Raw genomic sequence first — 18,236 nt, 5'->3', positions numbered from 1 at the left:
CCAGTGTGACACTGTCCTCCTGGCTATTCTGTTTTCTGAAGAGATATGGGAACCCTCTCATAGATGGCTGATAGGGAGAAAATAATCCCCAGATCAGTATAATGCAATATATTAAAACTGTTTGTGGTTGTCACACCAGCAAGAACAAAATATAGACCACTGCACACAATAATAATGTATATTCCTCTGTAAGTATGCATTTGAAATACTGTAATACAGGCGTGTAGACAGTAGTCATTTTTAGCCTACTGTTTCACAAGACATGGGATCAACAAACTATTGAGTAACAAGCCAGAAGTTACTCTGGTTGGTGAGTTGATCAGTCAGTTCTCACAGGAACTGTAAATGACCAGTTTAGTGTGGGGGACGAGGATGTCTAATCACTAATCAATTTTCGAATTCTAAATAGTTTTTTTAAAACTGTATTTCAACACTTATAAATCAATTGTCCCCTCTAAAGCTACACAGAAGTGTAAATAAAGCCAGTAACTGTATAATGTGGGTTGTTCTTGCTGACGAATGTCGATTGATGCAATGAACTGATGTGCGAGTGTCAATAGTATATTTATACTATGTATATAATCATTGCGTCATGGATAATAACAAGTTTTTATTATATAATACTTATATAATTACTGCACAATGTATAATAACAAACTTTTCTATTTTACTATTTAACTATTTATTTTATTCTACTGCTGTGTGTATATCTTACTCTTAATTATAACCATATGAGGGAGACACATACTGTCTGTCCTGTGATCTTATATTTTGTACACACAGCTGAGTTTGACCTTCTGAGAGTCTGAATTATCTTAATTGGCCAAGTGTGTTTACACATACAAGGAATTTGACTCTGGTTTAGTGGCTCTCAGTGTAATTACACAAATATACCAACACAGCAGTCTTCAGAAATATACACAAGGAATGACTATATACAGGTTAAACCGTTTCTGTGAACTGTAAACAGGATACAAATAGTGCAAAGAAGTGAAGAGTGCTGAGTTAAATATTAAATGGCAAAAAAGTGACACGTTACTTTATATACACAGTCTCTAGTCAAAAATTCACTTACATGTTTCGACACAGAGTCTTCTTCAGAGCATTTGAAATATACAGGATCAATTCAGTCATATATATAAGGGCAGAGTTAATCTGATTTAAACCTCATTACATACAATATGAAACTTCACAAAATACTGTTTCTGGCCATCATTGATTCACTGTTAAGAACCTACACTAGATGGCAATAAAGGGACACATAGATTACAAACAGTCCTAACTTAAAAAGCATTTTAAACTGAAATTATCATTATGACCATTTGGTGGGATGGTGTTGAATGTGTATATCCAAAACATTTCTGTCTCTAGTGGGCATCACGACTTTCTCAGTCCCACAGAATTTTAATGAAGAAGGTGAACCGTGATTTGCTTCAGCATAATGTTTTGCAATTGCGTAATCCATATTGCCTGTATGGATTGCAGTTTTGTGCTCCGATATTCATTGTTTAAGAGGTCATTTGGCTTGTCCAATGTAAGCTAGACCACAGGGACATAATAACATGTGAATCACATGAGTTGACTTACAGTTTATAAATTCCTGAACAGGAATTTTTGTCCCAGTATGGGGATGATTGAACCATTTTATATTTCTTGTATTGCTGAACCAGTGGTTTCCAACCTTTTTGGCTTTTGATGGCTTACAAAAAGCAGTGTGTAGTCAGGGTCACATTTTTGTTTGGGTCACAACTTTGTTTTTTCTTCTTCCCTCTCCCATTAATCAGCTAATGACTCCTCAGATTTCTGAGGAACCTGGCCCCTAGGTTGGGAACCACTAGACTAAACTAGTTAACTGTATCTTAAGTAGTTGAAACTAGCTCCACCTCCAGCAGCTACAACAGTAACATGCTGCTCTAACACTGATGCTTCAGTATTAATAATCTAATGATGTCATATATAATAATATATCAGTCAGAAGGACCAAACCACTACTTTTACCGCAATACTTTAACTACATCAAGCTCACAATACTTATGTACTTTTACAGTAGTAAGATTTTTCATGCAGGACTTTTGCTTGTAATTAAGCATTTTTACATTGCTGTATAAGTACTTTTACTTAAGTAAAGGATCTGAGTACTTCCTCCACCACTGCAGTATTATATAGTTTTCAGGGAGAAAGAAACTGTCCCTGTGCCTGGTGGTTTTGGTGTACAGTGTTCAGATGACAAAGAAAGCATGAGGATAGCGCACAGGTTATGGTCTGTATTCAGACTTGCAGCGTGAGCATGTTGAGCAGAGTTCAGCTCAGCTTCCAGTCAGTGAAGACTTTGTAGAGGTGTCAGTTTTAATCTGAAAGATCGGGTCCGGAAGTGTTGTTGCCCCTAGCAGCTCTAGCAGAACGGAACATTGTCCGCCAGCAAAACCAAAGAAGAAGAAAAAAAAAGAAGAACGGAACATTTGTTGACAACTGCTAAGCTAACATTGTGAACTTGCTGCTAGATTGTCGAAACCGGCTTTTTTTGTCAATCTTGCCAGCTCCTCGGGGAAACAGTAACCTAACGCTAACCTTAGCTGCCAGTTTACCCACCGAATGACACAATTGTCGTCGTGAAACGTTATGACTAGTTTATTTTTAGGGAGTAGGTTGTTGTTGCAGTCATAGCACCGGCTGGCGGACATGGAGACTCGGGGGGTTGAAGACATGTTTGACTTTCGTCGGTAAGTCAGCTAACGGTGGCTAAATAATGTAAGCTACCCAGTTAACCTTTAGCCAACGCTCAGTAGCCACAGTTTTGTCCTGCAACGTTAGTTAGGTTCAGTAAACACAGTGAATAATATCAGTAGCATTTAACGTTAGCTAACCTCGCTAACAGGTTTCCGGACGAATAAGTGTTATTGGCTAAACGGCTTTAACGTTTCTGCTAACGTTCATTATGCAACCTTATGTAATGCTAATTTCAATGGACACGTCGCACTGTTATCAGATTTTAAAAAATGCTTCAACAGGCTCACCTGAGGTGGCTGTTGAACTTGACATCATACAATTTCAACATTGAAGTTTTCTAAAAGACTTTAGCTTCTGAAAACCATGCCTCCATTACTGCATCAATCACTTTCACAACAGTCAAATGTCTTGTGGCAGAAACTCATTGCTCTACCTCATGTTTAACTTTGCCGATATTACAAGACTTTTATACTTGTGTGTTTTTATATAATTCCTTTATGTTTCTGAAACGTTCTTACAATGTATTTTTTAGCAATCTTATACTTTTAGTAGTTAAGTTTGTTTAAGTCGTTTATTCTGCAAGTGCACAGATTTTGGTCTTTGATTTCAATGTAAGCGAGTACTGAGAAATGATAATGAAGTGATCTTGAATCTTCTGCAAAGCAGATACACTAGGCTGATATAACATATGCACCTCTGTGTATGTGGTGTGAATAACTTCATCAAATAACGTCAGAAATAAATACGTGTCAGTGCAGGTGGGACATAAAGCCTGTAGGTGCAGCAGTATTGATTATGTTGTTGGATTTTTGGACACAACACACACACACAAAAAAAAATCCCGAGTATTTCTAGCATGTAATTGCCGAGTTAATCACGTAGAGACACGTGTAATAAAGTGTCGAAAATGAAAGGAGGACACTGTGGTTGAATGTGAAACCTAAAATCACAGTAATGCTCAATCTATAATGAAGTAGATAGGTGATGTTTTCTTCATCAGCAGTGATGAATTATGATACTCATACTAATACATATTACAGTAATGCATAATGGCCAAGTGTGGAGATTTTATTGAATAAAAATAAATTGAATCCTGAGCTCTTGAGTGTGACAGATTTCATCTTATATCACTGATCTTTTAAAAAGATAATCATTACTGTGGCATACTGTAGATTTTTTTTTTTTTTTTTTGGCTAGCTAAGTTTGCAAAGTCTCAGTGTGATTCATGTGATTTGTCAAAATCTCACTAGCAATGAATTTGTCGTTTTCTTGCTGGATCCACGTCTATAATTTCCATGTGTATAACTTTTGACCCTTTTTATTGGCACAGGTTTCCCAAAGATGCACTTGTTCTCCTGCTGTTGCTGATTTACTTTCCAGTTGGCATTTGTTTGATGTTAATACGGATTTTTATCGGTGTTCACGTGTTCCTGGTCAGCTGTGCACTTCCAGAAAGTTTTGTTAGAAGGTAAGTTTATGCAGTATACTTTTTTTAAATCTTTTACTTATCACATGAATCAAAAATCACTCTTTTAATCTACCCTGTGGAGCGATACAGTCCAACAGCACCACAAACTACAGCCTCCGTAATAACCATAAAGTTGAATCGACACCTGTCTAAAACAGTTTCAACAGAAACTGAACTCCATTATTAAGATAGAGTTTGTTGCAGGACTGGTTAAGTGTTCCTAATAAACTGAGTGCATATGTTTTAGTAACAATTAGCCAAAACAGTATATTCATTTATGTGCAATGATATAAAAATATACTCATTCTTCTACAAAGAAGAGTAAGGATAATCAAAGAGGAAAAAAGAAGGGAAATGGACAGCATATTTATGTTTTAACACTTTCCTATCTGTAGGAAAAATAAAGACTGAAGGCTGCTTTTAAACACAGATCTGAGAGAAGGTTGAATGTCTTCAATACTGAATCATAAACGATTACACATTTTATAAATTGTTCACTGATGTTAGCTTGAACAGCATTGATGACACTTTTTACATTAGCAGCAGTAAAAATAATTGCAGCATGGCTGCCTTTCAAAACTATAATGACTGCATTAAATCCAGCCACCCCATTAACTACCATAAAGGCAAATGGGTGCTCAATATGTTTGATATGGTATGTGTCTGTTACACTGTGGCCTCCTGTAAATAAGAGCTTGATCACAGTAATCTCCATGTTCAAATAAAGGGAATGACTGTTGCTGTAGTGCAGTGAGAGTATAAAGTCACTGTGGTCATCCTTCAAAGCTGTAAATCATTGAAAAGTCACTTGTCACTTCTCTTTCTCTCTTCTTCTGTTAGATTTATTGTGAGGGTGATGTGCTCAGTCCTGGGGATGCACGTGAGACAGAAAAACCCTCGCTCCAGAGACAAAAACACCAAGCTGTACATATGCAATCATGTGACAGAGTTTGATCACAACATAATCAACCTCCTGACCCCCTGCAATACAGTGAGTGTCCTACATTATTTTTTTCCTTGGTTAAAACATGTTATGCAGTGTATTTTGAACATTTTGAGCATCTGTCTATTGTAAGTCCTACATGCTTTCTGCACCAGTTAGCACTTGTCAGCATGCACCAACTATCATGTCTTCAATGATGTTACTGTGAACGTTGTATGTACATCTTAAACATTTAAATATATTCGCTGAAAACTGCAAATAAACTGTATTCATTTATTACGGTTTTCTTATTCATCGTTTAGCCCTACAAAAAACTTAGTTAATTTCTGTAGTTTTCTTTTTGCTTATAACCTGTGTTAATAAATGCACTCTCACACATAAATGCTCCAACATTAAAAGAAAGGATCCTCATACCTTCATGTCAGTGTTACTTTTAAAGGAACTGTGACTGATCTCCCTCTGAAACAGCAGGGATGAAAGTGCATCTAGTTTTGTAGTTAAGCATCAAAGGCTGCAGATGGCACATGGACGTTTGCAGAGGAGACGGTGTGCACTGGTGCATGAAAGCATGTCAAAGTTTTACCTGCTCACTGTCTAGGCCATCTTGCTATCTCTCAGAGGTGAAAAGTGTCCTCGTGTATGTCAGTTACTTTTGCCTTTTTTCTTCTTTCGTCAGTTCAACATGCAACTTCCTCTTAAATATTGTAAATGCAGTGTTCGGTGAACTTGCTCTGTCTTTCTGCTCATTAGCCTCAGTTAGAGGGCTCCACAGGCTTTGTGTGTTGGGCCAGAGGTTTCATGGAAATCCATTCAGCATCTGGCCAGGGAGCGATAGGAGAGTCTCTTCAGAGGTACTGCTCCACTGAAGGCACCCCACCTTTGCTCCTGTTTCCTGAAGAGGACACCACAAACGGCCGTGCTGGCCTGCTCAAGTTCAGGTATGTCCAAACATGTGTTGTTGCAGGTTGTAACCAATCACTGTAAGAACTCTTTTTTGATCCCCGTCACTGAGGACAGCACAGTTATTATTTTTGAGCAGAGATGATCCATGCAACACTGGCGGAAAGTGTTACCCATTGAAGTCCACATTGAAAACATCAGATGAATACAAATGCCAATTTTCTTTAGCTTGTTTCTGGTTTTAGTCATCCACATGCACTTCCAATCATCAAACCAGTCCTCCAGCACAGTTGTAACTAATTGGGATCAATTTATCTATCTTAGGACAAAGAAATGGTATTTTGGCTTTATACTCATGACTTAAGTTGTAAAAAGAAACAGTGATTTAATCAAGCCAGCCATAGATAATGATCCATCTTCCACAGCACTTTGAGATAGAGATGAATTATGTTGCCAGTTGATTCCCTTTACTAATTTCCCTCCAGAATTCTACGGGGAAATCAGTGTAGGCAAGTGAAAACAGCTGCAAAATGGAGTCATTTTTATTGTTAATTTGAGTATCACCAAGAGCAGGTTATCTTCAGCTCAATTCTCCCAGAGATGCACTGAAACCTAAAAGACTGGAAGGTCTTCACAGCTCTCCATAATGAGATCAAGAATACTGCAATGCTTTTGTTTGCAGAGTTTTGATATTCTGTTTATAATAGTTTTCACTGCACACTAAACATGACTAAATCATACCAAAACTAGACAGAATGTTTTCTTCATGACTTGCAGTGTTAAATTAATAAATGTTTTCAAAGGACAGAAACCTGGCATGTGCACAGAATTTTATTTGTCTTCAGGAAACAAAGTTTTGAATGTCCAACATTATTTCTTCACAGCACACAGACTCACTAACTAATGAACTATATATTTTTTTTTTCCTCTCAGTTCCTGGCCTTTCTCTCTGACAGAGTCCATTCAACCTGTGGCCTTACGGGTGACCAGACCATTGATTGCTTTGGTAATGTCATTTGAATTTGCTTTTTAAGACAAAATAGAGTTTATTCTGTATTTACATCATTCTCTGTTTGCATCTTGTATTCTGTTTGGAATATTTGAGTGTTATGCAAGGAGAAGAGATTTCTAGGTACAAGAATTTAATCGTATACCTTCCTGTGGTTCCATTACAGATGACAATAAACAACTTGCTTAGTAATGACATTCAAACCATGTAACTATTGATCCCCAGCTATGAAAAATCATTACAAAATGAGTGAAGTTTCTTGGAAGCAGCAGGAAGCAGATTAGTGTTGGCTGTGTAAATCTGATTCAGCCATTTCAGTACTCGGATCAAAGAATAATGCAGTCTTGTGTTTGTGTGCAGCAGTGGATAATGTTGGGCTTTTACAATCAGAGAGGATATTTTTGAATTGTTGTGTGATTGTTTGGGTGACCAGGACAACCCACCAAAGCTAATATTGTCCATATCCCTGAGTACATACATGTAATATAACACTATCTTTGACTATATTTGTGTTTTTGACATCCACAGAGCACACCAGATTCCAGTTGGCTGATGGAGCTTTTGTGGACATTTTTTGCTCCATGTACAGTGTATCATGTAAGGTACTAAATAATTTGTATCATTATTTCTATCAGCAACAGTTTTGTAAAGTCGAATCATGATATTCCACAGAGCTTCTCTTGTGAACTGAGGTGGTTTTGTGGGGATGACAGTTACATAAACTAGATTCTCAAAACTACCGAATGCTCCTGGAGCAGAAGAAAGAAAGCAAAGGCTGATAAAAATACTTTGCTTTTGAATCCCAAACAACGTCTGGCTCATCTTCTATATCTCCATCCAGTAATATTGATTAATCAGCATGACTTTGACCTCTTTCACTCATAAATACTATTAAAACTTCATTTCTTTCATAAGTAATTTTTTAATACTCTTGAGGCACAAATTCAGTCTCTGAAAAGTCTCCTGGTGATTTTAAACATTTCTCCTGCCATAATTGCTGTCAGAATTATTTCCTAACATCGCTTTTTTGTTTTTCCGTTTCACCCCAGTTGGCTCCCAACAGTATCCAGACAAGATGGAGAGTCCACGCAGGAGTTTGCCAACAAAGTCCAGGAGGTAAAATAATGTTTGCCAGTAGAGTAAAAGAGTATAAAGGCCAAATGCTTAAAGGTTAAACAAATATGAAGGAGTACATGTCATACAGTATTCACAATTCATGCAATTATCTGAGCTTGATAACTGTATCTGTTTAGTAAACTTAAAAGATCTGACTGTAATTCCCAAAAAGCACATAATTAGATGTATAATCTCCCCCTATATTAAATCCACCCGTATCTCTTTTACTCCATTTGTGCTGCAGATTGTGATTATTGTGTGTTCTTGTTTTCAGCTGCTAGCCTGTGAACTTGGCTTGGTGTCTACAAAGATCACTAAAGCTGATAAAGCAGAGCACATCAAAAGGAAAAGACACATCGTACCACAAACAGCTACAAGTAAGAAAATCATATAATCACCCAACACATCTGATTCTGTGCCTGTAGAAGATTCAGCAGATTGTATTTGAGTTTTGTTCAGATTTCAGCTGTTGTATTTTTCACCTTAGGTGTCAGACCGGGCTCTATTGGCCTTGGCTTCATGGTCCAGAGTCTGGGAGCAGATGACCACAGGATTGCTAAGATGGCCCAACAGGTGAAGGACGTGCTGCCTCATGTCCCACTCAATGTCATCACAAAGGACTTAGGTAAGGCACAATGTCAGTGCAAGTTTACATGTCAGTGCAGCCTACTGAAGTATACTGTCGTCGTTGTTGTTTACTCTGCTCCACCATCTGTCCTGTTCATTCTTCCTGAAACGGGTCACTCCCTCCTTATTTGTAACACATCCATAACAACTTGAATATGGTCTTAATTGCTGTGCACTTAAGAGTTTCGTCTTGATTTTGTACAGCAAAAACCAATTGTGTTGACACCACCATAACAAATCTGCTGGAGAACAAGGACGAAACACCAATGGAAGCAACTGGGACGTCAACATTTGGGCCTTCGAAGAACAGCTCCTATTCCTCTGGTTCTGCTCCTACCATAAAGGTTTCACTCTTTGATTATACAGTCTGAGCTCTCCAACTGGAGAATTTATGATTTAGGAGCCATTTGAGCATCCGTGAACACATGAGATTCATATTCTCTATTTGACTGCTGGGGAATTAAAAGTTGTATATAAGCATTTAAATGTTGGGAATTTTAGTACAGCTGCTGCATGAAGTCACACATTGACTGTTCATTCGTGTCCAAATGCTGAATCTATCAAGCTTTTTGTTTTTTATGAAATTTATGATTCCCTTTTCTGTCATCCACAGCCTGCTGCCAAATCTTTTGGGAGATCACCAGCTGACAGACATTTGTCTCTCCAAGAGAGAAAAGAAGCGCTGTATAATTTTGCAAGACGGTGAGATTTTCTTACCATTAGCAATATTGTGTCACAAAGAGATTGCTTGATCATTTATGTAGAAATAGCAAAAGGTTCAGCTACAGAATGGTGAAATTAACTTTTCCGTAAGTCTCTGCAATTTTTTTTTTATCAAATATTTCTGCACTAATTGAAAAGACTCCATGTCTGTTCAGTTCATGTTAATAAGACACCTCAAAGAAAAGCCAACTTCTACTTCATTTTGCACATTTTAGAATTGTGCAATATTCATTTGGATTGAGATTTACTTTGAATTCATTCCTAGTGTCGTGTCTGTCACTCAGTACTGATTCTACATACTGTTAAAGCTGCAGAAGGCACAAGTCTCATGAAAAATACACCTGTCTTCACTAATTTAGACCCTACAGATTTGTTCTGAAATCCAGGCTGTCTCTAAAACAGCAGTGAAAGAACAGTTCACTCAAAGAAAAGGGGGTTGACGAACATGAGATTTTTTAACTGTCTCAACTTGACGTTGGCAGAAAGCGTTGGGAACCAGGAAGACTGATGTCATCTGATAATACTGCACAGACGGGTGACAGATCTGAGTGACAGGTCTGAATGCTTGACCCCTACAGTGAGGGGATCTGGTGGCTCTGTTATGCTTTGTGGGGCATTTTGCTGGTATGGTTTGGGTCCACTTGTCCCCTTAGAGGGAAGGGTCTAAGTGTCTAAGAATGGTGTTAATCCCTCCAGTAGAGTTCAGAGACATGTAGAATCAATGCCAAGTCTGAGGAACACCATTCTTCCAAAAGATATTCCCTCATTTGGTGTTTTGATGATGGTGGTGGAGAACGCTGTCTAACACGTCAGTCCAAAATCTCCCATAGGTGTTCAGTTGGGTTGAGATCTGGTGACTGTGAAGGTCATAGCATATCATTCACATCATTTTCATACTCAACAAACCATTCAGTGACTCCTTGTGGCCTGTGAATTGGGGAATTGTCATCCTGGAAGAGACCACTCCCATCAGGATAGAAATGTTTCATCATGGGATAAAGGTGATCACTCAGAACAACTTTGTATTGATTTGCAGTGACCCTTCCCTTTAAGGGGACAAGTGGACCCAAACCATGCTAGCAAAATGCCCCACAAAGCATAACAGAGCCACCAGATCCCCTCACTGTAGGGGTCAAGCATTCAGACCTGGACCAGTTTTTCCTTTAATTTGTCACCCGTCTGTCGTTCATGAAGGTTTTTGATCAGATACCTCATCACATCGGAGGCGACACAGCACACAAATACCCAGTGTAACTTTAAAGTTACACTGATCAATATTTTTATATTAACAATGGTTTAACTGTGTAATGTGAAAGGACTCGTTTGTAGTGATAAAGAAAGGCACTGACATGACCATGTGGATTTCAACCACAATGAGGCCAGAAGCAGTTAGAAAGTTGTTACATACCCAGTCTGTAATGAAGTAGTGTTTGTCTCACATTAACCATCTATACAAGGTCTTGATAGATTATAGATTAAAATAAATACTAAACTCTTCTTAAAATCTAGTTAACATATGACTGTTGGTTTTATCTTTTTTTCTCTTCCAGGCGCTACATTGAAAAACACGGATTGGATCAAGAAGACAGTCAGTGAACATACTTTGGGTCAAGCCATCATCGAACACTTGTCAGAAAGAAGCATATTCAACTTGCATAGCTGTCTAATTTGAATGGTGATTTTATATTCTGTCAACAGGTTCTGTTGGAAAAACAGATTTTGTTAATTGCAAATAATGGAGACAAGTACTCTGAAAATGTACAGGTTGATGGAATGGTGATTATGCATGTGTTTAATTCTTCATTCTGGCTGATACATCATTTTGATAACAATTTGTATTACGATCCACTGACTGTGAATCATCTATTTATTTTTATAATGTCCAGAGTCGTTGATGAAAATAAAGTTCAGCTTGACCTTGCTTTCAGGAAATTATTCCAAATAAGAAATGTGTTGTCATTTTTGCTCTTTTGTTATTAAACTTTGATTTAGATATTCCAAGGATAACATATTAAGTCGGAATGTAAATTTTATATGATGTGTTTTTATATGTCATTTCATGCTGTTACATTTCCAGTTTCTATTCATGCTTGCCTGCATTTCCCCAAAATACAAGATAGCAAAATCATGCCATAAGAGGGAGCCAAAGAGTAAATCTACTAGTGCTACTGAACCTCTGTGGTCCCACAGCGGTGCTCAAGACAAGTATTGTGGAAGATTCCCGAGATTGTCCCCTCCAATTTGTGGAGAGATGTACACAAACACACAAAAAGAACCTAAAAGTGTGCGATATTGGTGAGAAATGCTTATTCGTGCACTGTTGGTGTATTAAATGATGTGAATGTGAAATTACACAGTTGGTTCTTGAAACTCTTAAGCAAGCTAAAAATCAAATGGATTTTGATTTTCATCTGGATGGATCAGATCCTATTGAAACCGATCGAAGTGTCAAGAAGCTGAGATCGGATTGAATTAGAATTAATATTTATATTTGCGGAGAAACCCTGAAAGAAAGCCCTCTCAATTATGGATGCCACTGTAAAAATGATTTGAAAAAGTTTAATAGTGACGTGTGTACTGTATATATAAGTCATGTCTCAAGGTACATCTCGGCAGCTGCCGCGTTCACGTCATACGGGATAAACGGTAGAGGAAGATTAACATGTCGTGTGATGATTATAATACTGTGTATTCAAGATGTAACACAATATCCATTAAATATAGTTACACCGAACAGTCTTTGGTTGGTGTGAGACATCCACATTCGTCTTTTGATTTCAGTACAATTAGGTGAAAAATTACGGTGACACTCATAATTACGATAACTTCGATATCACATGAACGTGGCGTCAGGTTTCAGCGAAAACGTCACTAGGAGGTGTCGGAAAGCCTCGAAATGTAGACAAATGTGTTAAACAGGACACCTGTCGAGCCTCTGCGGATCTGTTCTGCGACCAGATTATATTTTTAATGATTCTCAAACACTGCTGTAGGTTCTAAGTGCAAAACTTCCCGCCGTACGTAAAGGAAACCCTTTCCGCCTCACCGGAAGTGACGTTCCCTTCTTTCCTCACGAAACACAGACGCGATTAAGCAGCTAGCAAGTTAGAGCAATGTCAGGTGTCGAGGATATTTCAAATCAATATGTAGACGTCAAAGAGGACACAGAATTTAATGTAGAGGCAGAGGACCACCTCGAGGATGACTTTGTTGTGGACCCGACTCGATATAAGTTTTACAGGTAACTTAGGGGTTTGTTAACGTTTCTAGAAAGGTTTGGGTGGCTAGCTCGGTAGCTGCTTCCTAACGGTAACTTAACTACTATTTCTTTTATTAACACGTTAACGGAAGGTTTTTAAGTTTAATGTCAAAGATTAATTAACGTCTGCCATAATTACATTACCACATGTGTCACTGGAAGTAATAGAAAACGTCAAACAGACATTTATGGAAATAGTCTTGTGCTAATTGAATGGCTGAGTTTTTCAAGTCCGTCCCCACCCCTGCCAAGAATAATAATATCAGACATTAACTAAGATTTAAAATAAAATGTGTCAATGTAACGTCCTCAACAACGTTTATTCATTATTTTACTATCAATTGTCTTATTACATTTGATAAACTAAAACAGCTGGAAGCGTAAAGAGCAGTAGCTACTACCTACATTAGCTGCCTTCAGGCGGTACTGTAGGACAGCAGCCAGTAATCCGCCCCCGTGTTTGTGTGTTTCAGAGACAGAAAGGAGTGGGCAGACCTGGAGCCTGTTCCTCAGGATGATGGACCAAATCCTGTAGTGAAGATCGCCTACTCTGAAAAGTGTAAGATTGTTACAAAGAGACACATACAGTACTATGAGTCTCAGAGGGTGAAAGTGGGAAGCCGCTTGCAGATTCAATCAACATACTGTAGCTTGCAACATGACAAAAGAAATAACTGACATGTTTCAGCATGTTTTTCTGAGCATTACAGTCCTTCTTTTCAGATGGGGCAATTCAAACGAGTCAATACTATTTTTACTTTCACTCTCATTCTATGAAACTACAAGTAGAATATGCAGCACTGCCTTACAATCTAGTATAAATAATGCATGCTGTTCCCGATCTTTCTGAATTGATAGATGCAAACTTTTTTCTGCAAGCTGCACATCTAAACAACCGACCACTAGAAGCTAGAAGCCGCAGACAAAACAAATAATTAGTAGTAAAACCCTGTCAGTGACATTCACAGTTTAAAACTAATGTATATTCACTTCTTCCAACAGTCTCTGATGTTTATGACTATTTCCGTGCACTCCTGAAGAATGATGAAAGAAGCGAGCGAGCTTTCGCCTTGACAGCAGATGCCATTGAGCTAAATGCGGCAAATTACACAGTGTGGTGAGCATGCTGCATGTTTGGAATATGGAAAAAAAAGTTTACTTTTTAGCAATGTCTCATTTCACCTCAACATGGTGGGGAACAGAAACAACCAAAGAGATGATTTTCTTTTAAAAGTCTTAGTTTATAGATTTCTTTTCAAAAGATTTTGAGAATATTTGAACAAATTGGAAAGAGCAATTTCTCCTTTAGATGCTGGGCTGTGACTCATAAAAGCTGCACCTCCACAGCTAAGGTGTTTATTTTATCTTTGGCTCTCTGGGTATGTGATGCGTAGGGCTGTTAATGAACAACTTTTCAAATAGTTACTTCATTTACATATGATTTACTGTGTTTCAAAAAGACAATGGCGTCTGTGTGGCATAAATATAAACAGATCTTTCATTTGTGAAAATGTGCAGGCACTACAGGCGAGTATTACTGCAAGCGCTGACAAAAGACCTGAGGGAGGAGATGAGGTACATTACTGCCATCATTGAGGAGCAACCCAAAAACTACCAAGTCTGGTAAGTGCCGGCAGAGTAATCAGGTGTTGAATTATGTGACATTATTGGACAAAACATTTTTACTCATAAAGTGTTTGTTTGCAAAGGCTTAAATGAGGAAATAGGTTTGAAAATAACTGGAGTTTTTCCTCAAAAATATTATTTCTAAAATTATTCGGTTGAATGAAAACATTTGAAAATAAGTTATCTGGACTCCTCTTCCAGGCATCACAGACGTATGGTAGTAGAGTGGTTGAACGACCCCTCAGAGGAGCTGGAGTTCATTGCGGACATTCTCAGCCAAGATGCAAAGAACTACCACGCCTGGCAGCACAGACAATGGGTCATCCAGGTAGGTGTTGGGAGCTCTGAGCAGAATTTGGCTTTATATCTGAGGGCTGAGATCCAGTTTTCTGCCCACAGCCAGCGTACTCTGCCAGACTAAATCCTCTACATATTTGTTTGTTTTTTGGTGTGTTGTTTGAGTCCTTCTTTGGTCAGTAATTGTTTCAGGCATTGCAGGGCCACCACTAAAAGCACTACATGATTACACAAACAAGTGCGCTGCCAACATTTGTCCTGTTCAATCCTCAGGAGTACAAACTGTGGGACAATGAGCTAGAGTTTGTGGAGAACCTCTTGGAAGAAGACGTGAGGAATAACTCCTCGTGGAACCAGAGGCATTTTGTAATTTCTCACACTACAGGCTTCTCTGATCCAGCCATACTGGAGAGGGAGATTCAGTAAGCACTTTTCTTAAAAATCTACAAGATTTGGTCACACGGTTAATTTGCACCTTTGAAGTTGGATGAAAGTTGATTATTTTTTCTGCATACAATTGACTAATTCCTTTTCCCCTTCTGTATTCCAGGTATTGTCTGACCCAGATCAAGAAAGCTCCCCACAATGAAAGCGCATGGAACTATTTGAAAGGGTAAGATGTAAAACGCATTTTGTATACCATATATCAAAGTACCCAGGAAATCTGCATGGAGAAAAACATTGGTATATTTGTTTTATTATGAATTTATGCATCTGTTTCACCGTCTGAAATATTTCTTCAAATTAAACCTCAGATATATCAGAGAGCCATCCCCATTCAGACATTGACAATATTTACACGCTACAGGGGTAAAAATCAAGTGGAGAATCATTAAAAACAGAAAAGCTCACTGACAGTATCCCCCCTTTTTTTCATTTTTTTTTTTTTTTTTTTTAAGGATGCTGCCAGACAGAGGTCTGTCGTCCCAGCCGGGCCTGCTGGAGAAAGTCCTAGAGCTGAAGGAGACGCATTGTTCACCTTACCTTCTAGCGTTTCTCTTTGATTGCTACGAGGATGCCTTGGAGAACGGCGATCAAAAAGAAAATGCAGAAGAACGAAAGGAGACCTTAAGAAGGGCTCTAGAAGTAAGAGATTTGTTAACAAAAAGATTTTTTTTAACACAAATAATTTCTAAGGCTGTTTTTGTAATCAAAATTTACCAAATCAGCCTTAGAAACTATTGCAACTTGGTAATTATGACTGTTGATTTCTGACATCTAGCACGTGTTTAATCTTTGCCATAAAGACTCTTGTTGCTTGCTGATAACTGTCTGTGGGAGATCAGCATTTTCTTGTTTTAGAAATAAACATTGAGCCCTAAAATGATGCCGTTCTTGTTGTTTTCTGACCCTTCCTGTGTTTGTTCTATCTATTCAAGATTTGTGAACTCCTGGCGCAGGAGAAGGACACGGTCCGTAAGGAGTACTGGCTGTTTTTGGGACGTTCATTAAAGAGCAAATACGGAACCCGTGAGCCTCTGGCAGATGACCCTGAACCTTCAGCCCCGACATGTGGGCAGTAGGACATGAACTAGACCCCTGGGAGACTTAACACCATTTCCACTCCTGTCCTGCTTCGTTAATACCCTCAGCAGAGCCAACTGGCAGTCTTATATTACTGTAAATTGCTATAATGTACATCGCTGAAGAAGTTTCTTCAAGTAACCACTAACAAAAGGTCATTTAGGGAAGACAAGGACACTGACATCAAACAGTTACAATGCAAATCATACATGGAAGTCCTTCTCTCACTAAAATCTTATTTACAAATGTTGCATAGAAAACTCAGTGTTGTCGATTATTTTTTACCTTTGCACACCCTAATCTAAAGTAAGAACAGGAACCATGAAACTACACATTAAGCTGTCATACATCATGAATTGGAAATGAGTCAGCCAGTTTATCATCACCTTTTGCATTTTTATTTAATCTGGATATACCAGTCTGTCTTCTGAAGTTATGGGTCTGTTTGACAGCAGCCTCTGTGAGTATGTTTGCATGCACACTTCATTCAATTTATAGTCTTTGTGAGTGATTGTAGATTCACATCTGAAGTTATATATCTGATTAGAGAAAGAAATTCTATCAGTAGGAGAATAGGACATGTATCTTATTCCGAAGTGGTATTTTTAAATGTAATTTATTAGTTGTTTGGTAACCTAAGACAGTTATACGGCAATATTTTGGAACAGACACACAGTAGTGACTAAACTCCAAATAAGACTTTGAATGGAGTATTGTGTGCATGTAAACCCACTCTTCACATCTGCTACATTTTTTGTTTGTTCAATGGTGTTGGTTGGAGAATACATGTAACTGTGTTTTAACGGAGGGAAAAAAGTATCATGAAACACAAGAATAAAACTGTTTGTAGTAATACTGAGAGTGGTTTGTGTTAGTATTTATCGGTAATAATAAAGCAGCTGAGAGATGAGATGCAGTGGTACGCTGCTGCATTCTGATCAATGACTCGCATAACGTCACAGCTCTTCCTTTGTCCAAATCCATATCTTTAAATGAGCCACTTTCTTGCTCTTGGGCAGAGTTTAGTCCTCTGAGCTGTGCTGCCAGGAGAAAACTGAGCTAACCAAGGACACATACAGCACATGTATTGACACACAACCTCATGTCCTGGACTCCCTCGGAGCCAGGAAATGGATTAACTCCACTACATGCAGCTGTTTCTACTTCTGCTGACACTACAACACAATCCATCCCCTCCAGTTTCTAACCAAGCAGCCAGAGTGCCAGCAGTGTGTAATTACAGCTTCTCTAGATTCTTGATATTAGAGTTGCACTGCTTGCTTTTCTCTGCTTTTCCTCAGTGTGAGCGACACTGTGATGTGTTGTTCACAAGATCTTAAGCGAGTACACGTCATCAGCAGTTGTAACACGACAGAACATAAAGCTAGACGACATGGTGTCATCACAGAGTAAAAACTATATAGGTTATCTGCTGACATGCAATAAAACTACAGGTTAATGAATATGAGATTTAATAAATATTATATTCCAGCCAACCTGAAAGATTTCTCCCCTTGTCCTTGGATAAAAATGTTGTAGTTATATGTGTTATTTGTGTCAGTCTAAATGAGTGTGAGGCAGCCACTTTGTTTAATAAGAGCTCATTAAACAAAACAGATCAGGTACCCGCTGCATCACTTCAAAAGCATTGTTTGGAGGACAGTGCTCCCTAGTGGTTAAAGCCAGAAAGAGAAAACAAAAAGGGGCCCAGACAGTCTGTAATTAAAATACTAATTAAACCCAGCACAAGTCAAAACAAACCACTCAGCTTTCCTTGCATCTGCAGGCTACGGAAGTTATTAGATACAGGTGAAGATGAGAGACTGCAGCCAAAAATCTGTCTCCTGTTCTGGTGTCCGTATGCGATGCCCGCTACAGCAGTTATCATGAGAGCTTGTGGTGCCACTGGCTACTTTTTTTTAATAAAATGCATGCACAAACACAGTGGATCAACAGGAGACCAGTACAGACCTGGATGAGATCCGGCTTGCCTCTGAGGAATCTGTTTCTTATAAAC

At 38.4% G+C, this 18,236-nt stretch overlaps 2 protein-coding genes across 2 annotated transcripts; both read left to right on the top strand.

The window, feature by feature from the left end:
- Positions 1-2,363: 2,363 nt before the first annotated feature.
- Positions 2,364-11,434, top strand: aup1 (AUP1 lipid droplet regulating VLDL assembly factor). Its single transcript, XM_067598644.1, has 12 exons — positions 2,364-2,720; positions 4,058-4,195; positions 5,036-5,186; positions 5,889-6,076; positions 6,972-7,044; positions 7,576-7,649; positions 8,097-8,163; positions 8,438-8,540; positions 8,651-8,788; positions 8,995-9,134; positions 9,404-9,492; positions 11,064-11,434. The coding sequence occupies exons 1-12, from the start codon at positions 2,680-2,682 to the stop codon at positions 11,107-11,109; spliced, it is 1,248 nt and encodes a 415-aa protein (XP_067454745.1). The 5' UTR covers positions 2,364-2,679; the 3' UTR covers positions 11,110-11,434.
- A 1,025-nt stretch (positions 11,435-12,459) lies between these two features.
- Positions 12,460-17,074, top strand: fnta (farnesyltransferase, CAAX box, subunit alpha). Its single transcript, XM_067598645.1, has 9 exons — positions 12,460-12,754; positions 13,246-13,331; positions 13,775-13,889; positions 14,291-14,395; positions 14,600-14,726; positions 14,969-15,117; positions 15,246-15,308; positions 15,595-15,781; positions 16,075-17,074. Exons 1-9 carry the CDS (start codon positions 12,627-12,629, stop codon positions 16,216-16,218), a joined length of 1,104 nt encoding a protein of 367 aa, XP_067454746.1. The 5' UTR covers positions 12,460-12,626; the 3' UTR covers positions 16,219-17,074.
- Positions 17,075-18,236: the final 1,162 nt, after the last annotated feature.

Source organism: Thunnus thynnus, chromosome 9 (genome assembly GCF_963924715.1).
Source record: "Thunnus thynnus chromosome 9, fThuThy2.1, whole genome shotgun sequence".
Lineage (NCBI taxonomy): Eukaryota > Metazoa > Chordata > Actinopteri > Scombriformes > Scombridae > Thunnus > Thunnus thynnus.
Note: the sequence above shows the minus strand (reverse complement) of the source record. Positions and strands in the feature narration are given on the sequence as shown.